This window comes from Platalea leucorodia (assembly GCF_965183815.1).
Source record: "Platalea leucorodia genome assembly, chromosome: 5".
NCBI lineage: Eukaryota > Metazoa > Chordata > Aves > Pelecaniformes > Threskiornithidae > Platalea > Platalea leucorodia.
In genome coordinates, this window is record NC_138827.1 from 23,758,460 (window position 1) to 23,777,310 (window position 18,851).

Sequence of the window (18,851 nt, forward strand, 5' to 3'; positions counted from 1 at the left end):
CGGTCCCTCATGCTTAGGTCTGTTCTTTTAAGCACACACACTGTGTACAAGAATTTATTCAGATCATAGAATGGTAGAATGGTTTGGGCTGGAAGGGACCTTTTAAAGATTACCCAGTCCAACCCCCCTGCCAGGGGCAGTGACACCTTTCACTAGACCGAGTTGCTCAAAGTCCCATCCAGCCTGACCTTGAACACTGCCAGGGATGGGGCATCCACAGCTCACGAGGATGTAGGAAGGTAAATAGTTCATTGGCTTATCCTGTCCACTCTGTGTGAGGGACTTATCCTGTGTGCAATTCTACGTGCAGGCAGTAATTCAAGAGCAAAAGTCTCTGTCTTGGCAGACATTTGTGGGATATTTTCTCTCCTCCCCTTGGAGAAGAGCAGCCCTTTCTCAGTGGCGTACAATAGGTCTTTGCTTTGCAGGATCTCCATCTGTGTGCATGTGTGTGCCTGCATCTGTGTAACGCATGACGGCACATTTCTGTAGCGGGCCACAATCTTACCCACACGGGATTTGCTTTATGTATGCACAGAGTCTGATTAACTCCAGGGGGATTACTCACATATGTATATATTTGCAGATTTCGGGGCCTGACATTCCCTGTGTAAACACATACAAACAGAAAAGCAGAATAATTATATGCAGCTGGAAATCAGTGGCTTCTGCTAGTGGAAAAATTGGTATACTCAGATTGCAATCGCAATGTGCTAGAAACATTCACACAATGCAAGCAGATGGAATCGGATGAATTAACACTCGCTACTTTTGGACACTTCCTGGATTACTATTAATAGTTCTCTGGTTTAGATTAATGCACAGCATATGTCATGTAACATTGACTTTGAGTTATCTGCTAGAATGTGTCCTAGGCTCGATCTGTTTTTGAAGTCCCAAAATAGGGTTTTTTTTTTTAACTCCCCACCCTCTACCTCCTCCTCCCATTAGGATGACCACCTCAAATGCAACACATTTATGGAGGGACTGGTAGTAATGACCTGTTGGGATGGAAAGATGGTTGTTACACTATTCCAGCCATCGTCCAAATCACCAGTAAGGATTTTTAGCCTTTCTGAAGGAGAAGTTGGTACCATACAGGGTGCGATAGAGGAGCGCCCAGCCTCGCCCCTGCAGGCACGTACAGCGCGGGGAGCACGGCTACCAACGGCGCCCCTCAGCGCCATGCTGGGGGGGTGGGTGGCCGAGGGACCCGGGCACCCCGCGCAGAGCCGCGGCAGCCGGCAGCAGCGGAGCAGCCCCAGCGAGGCTCTGCCAGGGGTCACCACGTACCGGACCCCGGCAGCGGCTTTGAGCTGAGGCCTCCGCTGCCCACAGCCCCCAGTTGAACTCTGCAGGTCTCGCTTGACACCGGGGGGAGATGCTGGGTGCTGCGAGCCGGCTGAAGAGCCTTTTTTCCTAACCACGAGTGGATCTTCATTTTTGCAAGTAATAACCCCGACCCACTCCGGTTTTAAATGGGAATAAAGCGGCACGGCGGCAGCGAGGGCGAGCTGAACCCAAGGCGCGTTCAGCCTGCACCACGGCAATGAGGGGAGGCGCTCGGTGGAGTCTGCCCGAGCCCTGCGGGAGGGAGGCCGGGCCGCTGCTGGTGCGGGTCCCGGGCCGCTGCCCCAGCCCGCCCCGGGGGCCGAGGGCCGGGCACCGGCGACGGGCAGGCGAAGGGCGACGGCCACTCCTCGCCGCGGCCGCCCGCCCCGCCGTATGTCTGCGAGGAGCGGCCCCTGTGCGGGAAGGGGGCGGAGGCGGGCGGGCGCGGCGAGCGCCGAGGGTGGGAGCTGGGCCGGCTGCGCCGCGCGGGTGCGCGCCTCCGCGGAGCATTACGGCGCCCATTCCCGGCTCCCCGGCTCCGCCAGCGCTGAGGAGCGGCCGTGCGGAGCCCAGCGCGGCCATGGCCGAGCGCCGCGCCTTCGCCCAGAAGATCAGCAGGTAGCGCGGCCGCCGAGCGCGGCGGCGCGGGGGGGGGGCGCGCCCGGTCCCGGCCCCGGCCCCCGGCGCCGGGCGCGGGGAGGGGCGGGCTGCCGGGCCCGGCGGCCGCGGAGAGGGGGGCCCGCCGCCGCCGCGCCCCTGGGGGGCGAACGGGCCCGGCGCGGCCCGCGGGCACCCGCCGCCCTGCCGGCCCTCGGGCTGCTGACAGGGCGCCCGCGCGGCGGCGGGCCGGGCCGGGCCGGGCCGGGCCGGGCTGTCGCGCTGGGCCTGCCGTGGGCAGCCCCGGCCGGGCCGCCGGGCAGGGTCCGCCCAGGCCGGCGCCGCGGGGCTGCGGTTCCCCCCGCCTGCAACAAAGGGGTGGGGGATGCGGCCGTGTGCGTGCGCCGTGCCCGCCTCGCGCGGTGCCGCTTCCCTGGGGAAGGGGGGAGGAAAAAAAAAGGAGGAAAAGCGCTGTTTGATTCCGCTGGCTGCGAACAAAGGCCGGCCGGGCGCATTGTGCAGTCCCCTCTCGCCGCACAATGGGCGGCCCGGCGCTCCCGGCAGCGCGGCCGGCGTTTTCCTGCCGGCGCGGGGGTGCCGGAGCCTGCCCCGGCCCTGCCCCGGCCCGCGGCGGCCCCGGCTGCCGTGCGCCGAGCCCGCCTTCCCTCCGCTGCCTGCGCGGGGGGCGCCGGGGACGGGGGCCGGAGCCCTCCCCGGGCGCTGCACCCCGTCCCTGGGAGCAGCAAGCCTGCCTGCTCGCCTCCTTGCTGCCTGCAAAATGGAGAAAATATTTCCCTTCCTTTTGTGTGTGATAAGCAGCTGGTTCATGTTAGCACGGCTCCTTGGGCATGCAAAGCTATGTGGTACTTGAAGAGTTAAACATCCCTGTATTTTACAAAGTTTTTGTTTCTTTTTTTTTTTGTTCTTCTTAAAGAGGAATATTTATAGGAAATTATCTGCTAATACCAAGTTTCTGCAGATCTATGTTCCAAGTTAGGCATGCGGTTCCAGAAGGGAACCACAGTTTTTTGTTTGCAGGTCTGACCAGATAGCCTTTGGTGTCCGTGGTACCTCTCCTAGCTGTAACCAGCAGCAGAGTGAAATGGGAACCATTGGTTTCGCTGGGTGCTATTCAGGAGTCTGTGGAAAGTAGTGTCATTTTCATGCCATTGAATGAGAAAACTGTAGGTACAAATAGTTGCTGTTATGGAAGCTGTGACTGAGAGGGGTCATGGGCGAAGAAAAAGGTCAAAGGAAAAGGCTAGGTAGGAGGTAGAGGAGTGGCATCAATCCCACCCCACTCAGGATATGAAGACAGGGTGAAAACATTGCTCCTCTCTCATGGGTCTCTGCAGACTTTGATGTGCACCAGCCAGGGGTTAATGTGACAGATCAAGGTTTCAGGAATGGAGAGAGCTGGATCTGCTGCCAGACCATTTTTCCTGGTTCTTGATTGTAGTCATAGAAATAGTCACGTGTGAGACAAGTACTACAAGTAGGAGTGCAAGGATTCTGCAGCCCTGGCAGGAGGCTAAATAAAACGGCCCTGGGGTGACCACTGTGGGTGCTCGTGTTTCTGCCTGTGTCGGGCGTTAGCTCAGTGCAGTTAAGTTCATCAGGCAGTAGCACAGATGTGCCACCTTTGTGTACCTTTTAATCTAACCCACTCAATGCGTTTTCAAACCAACCAAATGGCAGCAGTGCGTGTGTGTGCAGGCAGAAGTGGTCTTTTTGACACGTCAGGTTGCTTTGCGGAGTTTACTATTCATGGAGGCTGTCCCTGCAGAAGGACCCAGGTGGTCTGCAATGAGGTTAGCTCCTCCTGGAGCAGGGCTGTTGCATCTCTAACTCTTTTCTTTACGCTTATTTGTAAGACTGCTGCATTTCTCGCTGGGATTTCCCATGTATATATATGATATTTCCCATATATATATGTATGTAATATGTATTTCCCGTATATATATATAGTGTTGTCTTCTGAGAAATCTGAAGTTCCTGGTTCATGGACTGCACATCCAGTGCATGTGAAAGCAAAAACCGATGTACCCAGAGATGCCCAGACTGAGCTGTAGCCCTTCTCGTGCTGACACAGAATATGCTGCTGTGAATGTTACTCTTTCGGAGGATGAGAGATTCAAGCAAGCAGCATATGGAAGTCCTGAGAGCTGTGTTGGTGGTTGCTGGAAGCCCTCCCCGGTTCCATTGTTTAAAGAAGAATAGATCCATCACATTTTCACACTCTGCCCTCCGGTTTGGCTTACTCATTGAGGTAGACTAGCATTTGTCTTATTCACAGGAAATAGCCATGCTGCTCTTGGTTTGCCTGATAGCGTGTAATTCAAATGGGATGTAATTCAGATCCACCAAGGTAAATTATTTTAAGGCCTACCTACCAAACAGATGCAAGCTTCTAAGCTGGCTATTACCGTAGTGGTAGAAAACGAAACGTGAGATCGGCTGTTCTGTTTCTTAGAAAGACCACAGATGTGGTCTTTGCAGCCCTGATTTACTGCCTGTGCTTTCTTCAACCAGTGCAGTGCACCTCAAGGGTACCCACAGAACACCTTGTGGTGTCTGTTTATTACTACTGGAATCTTTAAATATTGGGGATAGCAGCTATCAGTGACTGCTACAGCAGTTTCAAAATATCTTTTTAAGACTGTCTGCTACAAGGTATCTTTCTGACTAGGTCATGCTGCGTTTTTGTTGGAAGGCTTCAGACTAGAACGGATTTTTAGCCTGAACTTTGGCCATCACATGTACTTAGTAATTCTTCTTGACTCCATCAGAAGAAATTCCCGAGTTAAACTTACTATAGTGGGTTAATAATACCTGAAATCTTGCCTGAAATTGTTAATTTTTAATTGGAAATATATCGCTAATAAATTTTTTATTAAACTGTATTGGAACATGTCCTTCTGCAGCGTCATAATACTTCTGTAGCTGCTTGTACGCTGTTGTTTCCATCTCAGTGTAAGAACAGATGTACTTCTATTTAGTACCCCTGTTCAGCTCATATAGTGTCTGGGGGACTAGAGGAAAGTTAGCGGAAGGCAGGATCCACATCAGCAGAGATAAAGTTGAGGCATTAAGATGTCTCAATAAAAAACAGTCAATATGTTATTCTGGATGGAGGAACCAGCTAAGCTGCCTGGTCACTCAGCAGGGCTGGGTGTTCAGTACCGACCAAGCTGAGTGCTGCATCTGGCCCCTCTGGGGTTGTGCTGCGCCGTCCCCACCGAGCACTCACCCTTTCACCTGTGTGCGCTTCAGATTCCCAGTTGCATTATCCCAGGACATTTTCTGGGTATGGGGCCGCTTGGCAGAGAAATGGGATGTGGAAGGCCCACCACCAAAAAGGTCAGTTCTGAGTTCCTGAATGTCACAGTAATTAAAGTGTGTTGTATCCCAGCACTCCAGTCCTTCCAGGGGTAGGCAGAAGAAAAAGCGTGCAGGTTTTTTAGAGTTCAAATACAGAAAAAGGAAAAAATCACCCTTTAAACATCACGCAACATACACAGGTAGCCTTCCACGTGAGCCCGTGTCGCAGTGCCTTGTCATTGCTCTTGGACAATCCTGAGATTGGGTTATCTAGGGAATCCAGAACTGCTTCTTTGGTCAGACCATCACCATTTTGAAAGTGTCTTTCCTTGGATATAGTTTTGCTCTTCCTTTACTGCTCCCACAGTTAAAGAGGATCCTTCTGACTTGGAAGGATCATATACCTGCCTTACCCTCCGTTTTGCTACACATTTCAGCCTCACACAAAGTCCAGAGTGTGATTTTTACCATTGGTCTTTACTCTCATGCTGAGAATTTTCAGTTTTCCGCTCCCCAGCTCTTGATGGAGTCTGCGGAAAATTTTCACCCTCATGGGTCCAGCCCCTTCTTCCGAGGTGCTTCCGTGTGAACGGGAACCTCACGGTGCCATGAGGCACTGCTGTCTGGGGCTGGGACGTCTTCAGGAGAGCCCTGACTGAAAGGGGGTGACCCTGCTCTCAGAAATTCAGTGATTTGGAAATTCCCCATCATCCAGGGCTCTTACGTTGTATATGGACAGCTTTCTGGAGTAATCACAGCTTGTTGTCTTTATGGTTTTGAATTGAGGAGAAAACGCTTCTGTTCACTACATTCAGAGCTAGCATCTTATTTCTGCTGAAGCTCCCTTTATACTGATGGAGTACCATAAAAGGTGACTTGGGAAGACTAAATTTACATTTGTGTTCATTTAGAGCCCTTTTACATTGCCTGAACGTTGTGTCAGGGAGACTGACAGCTGCCTTTGCCCTGCCTCAGGGTAAACAGGAATGTTGTGAAACCTGCACCCACTGAAACCGACAGCAAAGCTGTCACTGTCTTCCACGAGCACCGAATCAGGCCAGAAATGTAGTGGTCACAGCAGGGTATTCATTGCAGTTTATTCTCTTCCCCCATCCAGATGCCATTTGCATTGTCAAAACACTATCACAGATAATTGAAAGTACTTTTAACAGAAGCTTCAGAGCAGCTTTTTTCTGTTCTCCAAAAGCCACGTTGTCTGCCCCTGTTCAGCCGTTGTGGATGTCTCATGCGGGAGTCGGCAGTGCTCTGGGAAGCCTAAGAAAATCTCTGACTGCTTAAAGCAAGTGAGAAGGCAGGGAGAACAGTTCGTCTCTAGGGCTCCGCTGCAAAGCTGCTTCTTTGTACAAGGCTTCCTTGTTTGCTTGGGTTTTTTTAATGCGAGATGTGACTTTGATCTTCCCTGAAGAATGCAGTCCTGTGGTGATTTTCACAGTAAGGTACCTTGGGAGCTCATTCCCTTCGCTGTAGCCTAGGGGTGACGCTTTCAGCCTTAATAATCAAATGTTGTCAGAAGAGCACCACAGGTAGTGTTGTATGATGTTTTCTGTTTTAATCAATGGTAAGGAAAAGGGGGACATATTGTTGCTAATCTTCTGTGTTAATTTAAGAATCCACACTAACCAGCAGCAGTCAGGATCAGGCTCGGTATTTCCGCAGCGTTGGGTTGTAAATCAAACAAACCCATTTCACTCAAAGGGGAAGGAGTTCACTCCGAAGGAAACAGGAGCTCGGGTTTAGGAGGAAGGCTGCATCCAGGGCACGGCTGAACTGGCAGGGTAGCTCAAGGCCAGAGCTCCCCCTCCAGCAGGTTCCCTCATCCACCCCAACGCATACCTGGTGACTCACACTGTGGTTCAAGCCTGGATGGAGCCGCCTGTTCAGCAGGCAGGAGAGCCGACGCGGCAGAGCACGTAGGGACAGAGGGACAGTCCATCTCAACTGCAGCGACAAGACGGATGCAACCGGCCAGTGCCATTCAGCTTTGGGAATTCAAACCCAAGCATAGTGACTAAAGTAGGATAGTTGCCTCCAGCCATGTGCAGAGTTATACGCAAGCGAGCCTGCTGAACAAAGAAGGATACTTTCACTTTAAATAGTAAACTATGTAAATACGATTTTCTCTGCTGCAGAGAGAGAACAAGCAGCTTTGCTATGGATTGGCGCAGATGCCTCACTGTACCAGGCTGTCTTTCTCAAGAGGCAAAGGCTCACTGAATGTAGAGTCACCGCACGTGACACAGATGATGAAGAACAGGCAGGAGTAACTGTTTTGTAATTAGTGGGATGGGGAGAAACAAACAATTTGCATTGCTCTTTCAAAACGGGAGGGGCTATGGAAAAGAGAGACTTCCTCAAATCACTGCAGCAGATGATCTAGATGACTGTACCCTGACCCACCTTTTCTGTGAAAGGGAAGAGTCCGTATCCTTGCTTGGCATAACTGAACAGCTCTTGGTGAGCCTTCTTCTGGCAAAAAGAAGAACTGATATTTCCAGTATGCTTCTTAAGCCAAAAAAAAAAAAAAAGGAACAATTTTTGGTTTTGACATGGTAGGCTGCATAGAACCAGAAAAAAATTTTGTGCGTAGTAAAGAAACATAGAAGTGCAAACAAATGGTTTCATTTTGTTATTTACAGCTCAGAGTACTTTGAGAATGACAGGTCTTGTTTTGCTTTAGAAGCCAGTTCCAAGGGGATTTTTTTTCCTCTCCTTTGTCTTTTTTTTTTTTTTTTTCCCCTGTGTGAACCACATACACACACAATAATTAACCAGTGAAGAAGGTCAGAAAGGAAGTGACTAGGGAAGATGTACTTTAAACATAGACATTCATGAGGCCATGGGCTGTAATTAACTGGAATGTTTGTCTGAGGATCCCAGGTTACATGTTGAATAAAAGATAGTTATTAAAGAGGCAGTTTTTTATTTGTCCTTTTAATTATCAAGAGCTTTAATGGCTCTTCTGTTCTGCCAAATTTGTTTTTTTTCATTTGGAGACTATTTTGAGATTTATTTCTCTTCTCTGGTTGGGTTTGGTATAATACCCCTTTTAACCTAAGTCGGTTTAGGAAGCATAGCTTCCCCTTAGAAATAGTGTTCAGGGTTATAATATAACATGAACTTACTAGTAATGAATAGATGGCATTTGTCATGGACAGCTTTTGGAAATGGAGGAGGAGAAGGCAAGTGTGTATTATCAGTTTTAGGGAAACTGTGAACCTCTGTGATGAAGCAGTGAGAAAGCAGACCTAAAAGTAGTCAGCTGAGTTGTTTTCTCAATAGGAAAACACTCATTTGGTTCTACAAAGCCCTGGTCAGGCCTTATCTGGAGCCATCAGGGTGCTCAAGGAAGCAGAAAGCCTGTTGCAGGATCTGACCTTGCTTAGCCTTGCAGAAGGAAGGCTGGGAGGGGATAGGACTAATTTTTGTGAATACCTTGCAAGTAGGAAGGAGTGGGAGGAGGGCTACTGAACCTAACCGATGATGTTGGCACAAAACCAAATGGGTATAGATTACCCATAAATACACTGGTGAACAGATTACAGTAGAAGATGGTTTCTAAATGTCCGAAGCATGATGCTTTCCAGTAGGGGAAACTGTGTTCGATGCCTTTGTGAAAGCAGTGATACAGAAAAGTAGCCATCAAGAGCTATGGATTAGACTGCAGGCTTGGACTAAGTAGTAGTAAGTCCTGCAGACTCCACTCAGGAATTTTGAGGTCTAGATGGTAGCCAGTTACTTCATGTGGGGAGAGGTTTAATTGGTAGTTGTGAAAGCTAGAGAGGTAGGACCACTTAAGACTTGAAAGTAATGATGGTGTCTTGGTCAAACTGACTGGAGGTTGTTCAGTTCTGACTTTCTGTAATCATGCTTCAGGGGAATTTTTAATATCCAGTGAGGTTATTCATGGAGCAGCCATCGATGTACAGCACGTGGTCACAAGCTGTGCTGATCATTGCCACCCTTTTGTTTTACCATGTTTCTTCCCCTATTGCATCAAATGACCTTTTCAGCGGGAATGATGTCGGGCAGTGTGATAGCATCCATCCAAACTCATAGTGCCCCTAAGCAATGCTATAATTGCAGCAGAGCTTGCTTCTGCTTCAAGTTGGGGTAAAGCACAATCATAGGTGCAGTTAAGGGTGTATTGACAGGCTGTGCTCCAAATACAGCACAGCTCCCAGCCGCTGCAGAGCTGCCCAGCTGAGGCCGACACGCAGAAGAAAGGACTGAGAACCCCTCTGGAGTCCTATCACAAAGCATGTCTCAGGTTCATAAGCAGCCACCGCACGCAGGAGGAGCAGCGCTGAGTAACGTGGTTAGGCATCAGCTGTGGTTTCACAGCTGAGGATGGATTTCCTCCTCTGGCTATACTTTCCATCTGGAAAAAATGTATGTCTCTTGAAAATGGGGAAAGATTTTTAGTTTTTCCTGTGTTGTGCTGCATGGCGAAATGTGGGGTCTGATTTTTCCTGCCAGCCATGCGTATTTTCTGCGTATCATCAGGAATTAGGCAAAACGCACACCAAGTAAGAGATCGAGTTTAAAGCAGAGATAGTCTGCAATCCAGGGGCAAGCTTTTAAATTGCATCAGCCACAGATGTGTGGTGTTTTCTGTGCCAAGCAGCCATTTTAATATATTCCAAATTTTCCTATAAATGCTAGCAGCATGCGTGATTTGTTCTCATGTGTGTGTGTCTGTGAGTGTATGTGTGCGCATGGTGGGAGCAGGGAAGATGGTTCTTCTGAGGGCGGTCAGACAGCTTGAATGTTGTCCGTCCCCAGCAGGAGCTGTTTGGTCTGCTTTCAGAAGCCACCCTCCAGAAGTGAAAACATAGTCTCCTGTGGATAAAGGCAAACATGAAGCAAATGACTTCTTGCAGCCAGAATACATAAAACTTTTTTTTCCTCTTCTGCAGTCCACTTTTTTAAAAGACAAAATAATGCTTCCTCTAGCTAATCTTACTCCCATCCTCTGGCCTGAGGAAACATCTGCTCTCCATGGTAGGCTCGGTTGTCCAAGCTAGTTCCCTTTTAGAGTTCCCTTCTCTTCCATTGACATCAGTTGCCTCCACCTGCCCCCATTCCTGCCTACCAGCGTGCACTGCCACAGCAGTCCCGAAGCTAGGAGCCCACCCTGATGTCAAGGTTTTGCTCAGGGGAGGTTTAACCATCTTTGCTTGACAGGATTTTAGCAGCTCGTGCACCATGCTAATACATGGCACGTTCCTCTGAGTGAGATCAGGAGCGAGTCTGTTAGCAATGACAGTATTCCCACGAAGATTGCTGATACAGCAGAAAAAAAATCACCGGTGTCCTTGCAGCCTCTTCATCTGTCTTGTGCACTGGTTAGTGTCTCTTTGGAGCTGGGGCTTTGTTCTGGGAGACAGAGCGGACTGCAGCACTGCGATGCAGTGAAGGACAGTTGGGAGTAGGTTTGTCGCTGATAAATACAGTCATTGACTCCTGGAGAAGAGCACTCTCGTGTTGGTGAGGTCCTGTAGACCAGGGGTAGTCAGCAGCTTTTCAGCAAAGTTTTTTTGTGGAAACAATCTGGGCTTTTGGCTTGCTTTTGAAACAAAACCATTTCCACCATACTCAAAAACTTGGCTATCTCAGTTCTACTGCTGAGGTGAGCTGCAGTGTACTGCCAGGTTACAAGATGGAGCCCTGTGGATGGTTGTGTCAGGGCTTGACCCACAGCTGTTTGTTAGGACAGTCTTTGACTACGGGCATTTCCCTCTCTGATGTGCTCTTCCTTCGCTGAGGTGTTCCCTTGGGTGGTTTACCTAACTGTTGTGTTTTCAGGCTTACCAGTGACAATGCGGCTTACTGGGGAAAATAGAAAACCCCAGAGGGGCACAGTGTGGGTTTTACCCTCCAGGCATAGAAGGATTGATCTGTGTTTTTCCTTCCTGGTGACAAAAGCTGCCCAGTGGTGGGATTTCTCTCTGGCAGAGACCATAAGGCGTTGTGCCCTGCTAGCCAGTGCATTGTGTCCCCCCTCTGCTAGTCACCATAGTCCCACTGCTACCTTTCCTACGTGAAAGGGGAAGGAGTTTTTTGTTCTGACCTGGTTGGTTGTTTCCTGACATTTCAACTAGACATTTCAGCCCGCCCTGCACGGGATTGCTTTTCTGCCCCTGAGCTGGGCGTTGAAGGGGTTGGCTATTGAGTGGAAAGTGACTGCCAGTCCTCATCTCTGTGACTGCAAAAACCAAAAATAGGCAAGGGATGAAAATGAGATAGCAGTGCAGAAGAGCAGATGTGTGACCAGGCTTGGAACTGCTGAGGGGTGCGGAGAGCACTGGAGGAGAGCTTTCCTTGGTAGGAACTGGAAAGAGTCTGCTGTGAACAAGTTTATTTGTGCTCAGTGTCACATGCATTTTATTGCCCCAGATGTGCACAAAAGAGCAGTTCAGAAATGGAAAAAAAATGTAATTGCTGTTAAGAATGTGTATATGCAGCCTTGCGAGAATTTTGTGGTTCTCTGGGAATTTAATGTACAAGGTCTGTTCTCACCAGCCGGTGACACTCTTATTCCAACCAGCGCACTAAGTATTTGGTTTCATTCCAACAGCAGTGTAAAACGTATTTGATATATCATCTTCATTGTAATTCTTTTACAGAGATAATGTTGTCCCTGTCTCGTTTCAGAACTGTAGCTGCTGAAGTCAGGAAGCAGATCTCAGGGCAGTATGGAGGGTCTCCCCAGCTTCTCAAAAACCTCAATATTGGAGGCAGCGTCTCTCATCATACAACTGTAAGTAATGCTTGGAACATGGAAGACTGAAGAAGGTGTGCATAGTTATTTTGATTACCATTTGTAAAGAAATTGCAGTGCTGACAGGTTGTTGACCTAACTGACCCTGATAACACTGAGGAAAATAATTCCATGCAAAACCTGCTAATTTTGGAGGTCTCTATCTTGCAAATCAGTTGGCGTGGCTGGGAATTCATGTTTCTGCAGAATCTTTGTAGGACAAGGGGCTCCTTTGACCAGATGTTAGTTTTTTTATGCCAGAACAGCCTGGACTGGGCATTAAATTCCACGTGCATGTGTGGTTCTCTCTATGAAGAGCTCTCTGCAAGCTTATGCACTTCAGGTAGCTGTTTTCTTGTGTTTCTTGTCGCTCTTGAGAGTGGGACCACAGTGGCTCCTCTACTCTTCAGAGGTATTTTAAATGTTATTGTGCAAATTGAATGTGGTTATTCCTCAGGAATGTGTATTTACTTACAAGTTTACAGTCCATTTTCAAGAGCGGCTGACATGTAGGCCACGATGTCAGAATCACCCTTTCTGAAGTCAGATTTTCTTGCACGGCCTACCAGTAACCTTCCAAATTTATTCAGCATGGTGGTAAAAATTGGAAGAGTTCAGCAAACTTTTTCAGGCTGGAACTGTATTTTTGGAAGTGTTCCTTTGATTTGGGTTGTTGCTTCGGGTCGTATCAGTTTCTTTTGCAGCAGTCAACTTAGGAAACAAATATTACAGCATCTTGTTTTCTTCCAAGAGGGTTGATTAGGTCAGGCAGTACTGGAAATGTGCCCTGAATTTGATAGTCTGTACAAGTGTTCTGAGTTTGCAAGAGTTCTCTTGTTTTGGAGTAGGGTCCTGTAGAGTTTCCTCAGTTCATGTACTGCTCTGAGTCCAACATAATGGGTTAAAGCTGTCTCGTACAGAGCACAAATGCCTCCTTGGAGCTAGTTTCATCTCAGAAGGGATCTCCAAGACTAAGTTGACCCCTACCTTAGAAGAATGACTTCGCTGCAGGCTGAAAGTTCATCTTTAAGGAGATCCGGCTGTGCCAGAGTCACTGGGGATTGAAGAGGGCTGGAATTCCTGTCATTTCTCTCTGCATCAGCTGTGTGAGTACAAGGAGACCAGAAGGCTGGCTTTGTCAGCTGTGTGCCCAGCCTTAATGGTGAGTGAGCACGAAGGAGGAGGGGTTAATGAGAGCGGTGTGTTCAGGGCTAATGCTTTATCACAGCAATCTCTGTAGGGGTGTGGAATGATAATGCAAAGCCCTGACTTGGCAGTTCTGTATGGTCTTTTGCATAATCCAGTATTAGGCAATAGAGAGGGACCCCTGCTATTAGCGGCATACACTGGATGGAGCACTCAGAGTCATTGAATCCACTTCCCTGCAGCACTGGATAGCTGAGGAATAGATGCCTACTTTTGAAGGACCCACTGGATGTCCATCCCACAAGCTTCTGTGCCTCACTTGTCTCACATGTGGTTTCATCCCGGAACAAGTTGGCTGAATTGCCTTCCTACTCCCCATTGCTTTCATAAAGCAAGATCTCTTCTGTGTACCTCTCCAAGCTGTTCCTCAGCCAGCCATATTTTTGATAACTGTTTTTCCTTGTATCACCTCCTTTCGCTCTGAATTGTCTCTTCCACTTTTTCTTCCTATTTCTAAGGTTTTTCCATTCTGCCATCATCAAAGTGTGCATGCTCAAAGCTTCAGTCCTGTTGATCTTCACATGTAATTCTTAATGCAGCATCAGATTTGTTGGACACAGTATTGTCAGCCCTGTCTTCAGTTCTGGTATCTGTCATTACCCTGTTGCTCTTGTGTTTTCTAGTAAATATATGTAAGAGTCTATAAAAATCCTGGAAAAGGTCATGCTAACTGGAAGCAGGCTCTGAGCCTTTCCTATCAAACTGCATTGCATGATGGTTGATGTGATAAGCTCCTAGTTTGTCATATTAAATTCTGTGCTGAGCAGAGATGCTCTTCAGAAGCATGATTAACATGGAGCGATAGTTTGTAGGAGTTAGTTTGTAGGAACAGTATATTTAGTTAAGTCTTGAGTCTATATCCCAAGGCTGCATAATATGACAGAGGTTCGCTTGTACTGAATTTTGCGTTAATTTCTCTCCCTTAGGCATCCATCAGAATCTGCTGTGCCTGCCTGTCCTGGTTTGATAACAAGCATTATTCAGAGAGAAAGCACTACCGCTGTGAAGCTGAAATAGCTATTTGCTCTGGAAAAGCTCAGAAGTTTGTGTGTCATTACACTTTTACAGAGAAGAAATAGAAGGCCCTAAATCTGCATGGCAGTTTTGTGTAGCCATACTGGTTTGAAAGCCTAGAGTAGAGCGCATAGTGTGGGTTTAAATAGGAAATTTATGCTAAAATGTATGGATATTTTAATAATGCTGTGTGATTGAGTTTCATGTGAGTATCTCCACAATGGCAGCAAGCTGCACTGTCGGGTGTGCAGCATGGAACTGGAGGACTTTTACTGATAATGCAGATGTGATCTCTCCTATCCAGTGCATTTTGCTCATTGTGTTGAGCACTTCCATCGATAGTTGTGATCCAGATAAGGTCAGCACTGATTCTCTGTTGACAGTTGCCAGCGGTAGCTGCTTATGGTAATTCGTCTGAGAGTCTTATCACATGCAGTCCAATGGAGACATTTTTATGGAGAAATGTATGCTTTTGTGAATGAAGGGCCCTCAGCACTGTGCTTGGTTGGGCCTTTTGTTTCTTGTTGACTGAAGCCAGTGCAGGGACTTTTCACACTCAACAGACTTGCATGTGGTTGAACCTAGGATAAATGCAAAAACCTGTCAACTGGATTTTAGCAAGTCTTTTCCCTTTTGCTTCACGAGCAGCAGACAAAATGCTGCCAGAACTGTTTCTAATTTAGTATCTGGTAGAGCTGGGGAGAAGACACTGCTTTCAAATGAGTGTAGAGGAGCTTGCGGTTTATTATTGTCAGTCTCCACCCTTCTGCCACTTCAGGAGCGGCTGATTTTAATTGCACATTCCTCAGACCACAGATACAGGTCCAAAGCCTTCAGAGGCTTTTCCTGTATAACCTAATGTGCTGAATTGGGACTCCTCACAGGATGCAGTTCTTGCAGCACTGAGCTTTTATTTTTGAAATCCAGAACAGAAGGCACTGACAGTTTGTTACTGAGAAATAGGAGCTGGTAAGGTCTTAGAGTTAGATGAAGATTTTATTTTTCGAAGTTACTTTTGCAAGTCTCTCTAAATCCACTGGTAAATTGAGTGTACGTTTGCACCTTGCTGTTTGCATTCTGGGTTGTAAGCCACGTGCTGTGATCACCTTTGGTGCATCGAGAAGTTCAGTATTCCCTTGGGGGAGCTGGGGCTTCTCACCACCAAACTCACTGATTGAATGCACTGAAAGCAGAGAGCTTGCTCTTCCTTTCAGAGAATTCCCCAGCATCTTGCAGGATGGGGTATTTGCTTTGTTTATTTGATGAACCGTACTGTTTACTATGGGCTATTATAATCCGTCGTGACTAACCACTTTCTTTTCTTTCCAAGTTTATTTTTTATGTTGAGCAACTCCTTGTGCTATGGTGCTAGTTAACTTTGTCTGCTCACCCTCTGTTGCACCGGTCATTTCTGCTCATTGCTGCATGCTGCAGTGTGGCCGAGGCCTGAATCCTCTCTCTGGATTTCTGCAGTAGTTTCACCTGGATGAAGCTGGATTGTGGGTTGTCAGAGATCAGCATGAGTTACTGTTGAAGCAGCCCAAAGCTTTCTCTGGATCTTGGTGTGCATGCCTTGGTTTGGTGTTTAATGGCTGCTTGTTATGCTGCTTTGGTGCAGGAAGAGCAGGGTTTTGGTTTGTGTCTGCAAATGGACTTGCAGACTTTTTTTCCCTGTGTGTGCTGTCCTTTTATGAGGGCGGATGATGTTATCAAAGGACAGAAAATCACGAGGCATCTGGACCTCTCTTCAATTGTAGCCCAGCTGTTTCTGTGTCTTGTTCTACATCCAGCAACTTTTGTTACTTAATTATATTTATATTTTTCAAGTTAGATAAACACTTATAAAGTCTTGGATTTCTGAATACTTCACTTTAGAGTGCCAAAGATAGTCATTGAAATGTTTTTGGTTGTAGTCCAAAACTTGATTTTTTTTTTTTTTCCTAAGGAAAGATAATTTTCTTAATTTTTTTTTAATCTTTAGAGATATATTTTAATTAGAAGAGCAGCATTTCACTGCACTTGCAAATAAGCAGAATGAATGTATACTCAGTTGTTTTACAGAAAAATCACAGCTGTTTCCAAAGGATTAGGGGTAGTATTTCCTGTCTGTTGGTGTATGTTACGGCATAGCTGAATGTTAGTATGAGGAGGAACACTGTTACAAGAGATGCTAATTAGTCTGGGAATAAAGAGGTCTGGATTCTTGGACATGATGTGATCTGACCATGTCTGCTCTCGGCGCTCCATTTTCTCCGTGTAAAATAAAGGTGCTGACATTTACATGTCTTTGTAAAGCACTGCCGGGTTTATGGGCATTATCTGGGCTAATTGAATCTTTGTTTTGGATTTATTGGATGTCAGACTTTGGTTGTGTATTCAAAGATAGTATCTAATTATTCAGTAAGAGAATATAGGTTCCTTTGTATATTTTCATTGTTTATTTTAGCATCATTTAAAAGAAGAAGAAAAGCTAATTTTTGCAAATGAATGGAAAACACTGCAAGGGAAAACATGACAGTATCCTATGTGGCATAGAAAAGGGTGTTTTGAAGTGTTCAGAGCCAAGTAATTTTATCACCAAAATCACTAAAATGAAAAGGAAAATGAGTCAAGTCTAAATGCTTTCTCAAAGCTGATTAAGGCTTAATAGTGACTCCCATTATATGTATTTCCTGGAGGTTTTGCCCTGCCTTGCTGAATGGTCTATCCTCATCAGACAGGGGAGGATGGGAGAGGCATCCACATCCTCTTCCCTGCCTCCTCCCATTAGGGATTACTCACAGTTGACTCTGCTCTGGTGCAGGCGCTTTCTTTAGTAAATTAAAACTGCTACATACTATTTCTAAAATCAGTAGCGAGTCCTGTTGCAGAGGTCACGAACATTTTATATGTTAAGTTGGTGAGTCTGGTATCCATTGAAAGGTTGCGGAGTCTCATTTATCTGCAATAACTTAAACAGTTTATACATTAGCAGAGATAACTAATCTCAACTAAATGTTATTATACCAAGTAAATTCAGTTACTTAAATGAAGCATTCATGACAGGCCTGTTAATAAATACTCGAAATCTAAAAATGCCATTAAATCCTACTCTTTGTTTATTAAAGTTAGTTGTGACACATCTTTTTCAGGAATAAAATGCATAAACAAACGGATGTTTAGTGGAAATGCTGCTAATACCCTAAACGGCAAAATGTTCGTAATTCTGGGTTCAAATTGCGATGTAAAAATTTTCAGTCTAAGTCCCTGTTGGTTTGCTTGCAGTCTTTCATGCTAATGCTGCCGTGGTCCCAGCAATCAGCAGTGGACTGGAAGGCCACTGCTTCACGATGCTAAATTACAACTGCTTTCTCCTTCTCGGCTGTCTCGCTGCCGCTTGCCTGTGAAGGCTCAGGAGAGCCGGCGGAGCATGCTTTAATACTGGCTGTGAGAGTGCGTGAAGGAGTAAGTCTGTCAGAGGAGACCTGAGCATGTAAGGTGTAGATACACTGCTGCAACAGCGTATATTTGCACTTGCAGTCTTTTGCAGTCATAAGGCAGCTTAAATGCGTTGTTAGCCTTTTTAGTGCTAAGCTAATTTGAATGAGACCCACATCGCTATTACCTGGGCTAGCAGGGTTGGGTGGATGCACCTAGGTTTTGCACTGGCCTGGCCAATGTTGTCATTGTGCAGGGGCACTCGGGTAGCTCTGCAGAGCCAGCTCTGAACAGCAGGCAAGGAGACTCAAGGCTGGAGGTCCCCTGTGGTCCCCAGAGCTTTGGTGGATGGGCTGAGCCTTACTCCGTGATGGCTGTGCCGCTGCAGGGTTAGCTGGGTGCTGGGGCTCGTTGCTGGTGCCTACAGGCAGGGCTGCTCAGGTGCGCAGAGCTGAGACATTGGGACTGTCTGTGCCTGAAGCTGGCTCGGACTTGCATGGTTTGTTAGGTGAAGCTTTGCTCCCCATGAATGTGCCAGACAGTAATTTCTTCGCCTGGGCACGTATATAAACTGCTTCAGCGGTCCTCTAGTGCTGCTCCTGAGCTAATAGCATAGGCAGCTCCACATGACGGCAGCTCTGGCGTCTTTGTGTGTCTCCTGGTTAATCCATACCCTGGATAAATTGCCCACTGATAATTGAGACGTGACTGCGCCAAGTATTTTCCACTCAGAAGAGCATGCACATTCGTGGTTACCATGGCTCAGCTTGCACAGTTCAGAGCCACCATGGTTTGCCTGTGTGAACCCAAAGGGTCTGGAGGGATCCATCTCCGCTGATCTGATGTAGTGTTTCTGCCAAAAGTGGGAAGTCTGTGATTTTTCTAGAGTCTCTGGTCAAACTGTTTTAACTTTTTCATTTCTTTAATAATGGAGCTTTGATGCTTTCTTTTTCTCAGTCTCTGTGCTCTCAGTTTTGGCGCGGTTTATCAGAGGGTAGCTCTTTCAGACCAGTCTATCAGCACTTGCGTTTTCTGTATCAAAGTCTTTGTGTTCTTGAAATACTCTCTTGGTGAAGTTACATGATTCTTAGTCATTAAAGAAGATACTGTCATTCTTCTTACCCATCCTTGGAGGCATAACTCATGTCTTTCTGGGTTTGGTAAGAAATTGCTTTAGTATTCC

At 47.1% G+C, this 18,851-nt stretch overlaps 1 protein-coding gene across 1 annotated transcript in view; it reads left to right on the forward strand.

Annotated features, from left to right (window-relative positions):
• The first annotated feature begins 1,866 nt into the window (after positions 1-1,866).
• DOCK7 (dedicator of cytokinesis 7) overlaps positions 1,867-18,851 on the forward strand; it is a 109,163-nt gene continuing 92,178 nt past the window's right edge. Inside the window, exons 1-2 of the mRNA XM_082313433.1 lie at positions 1,867-1,950; positions 11,926-12,031. Of these exons, the coding sequence (XP_082169559.1) occupies positions 1,913-1,950; positions 11,926-12,031 (144 nt within the window). The 5' untranslated portion in view covers positions 1,867-1,912. The remainder of the gene's footprint in view (positions 1,951-11,925; positions 12,032-18,851) is intronic.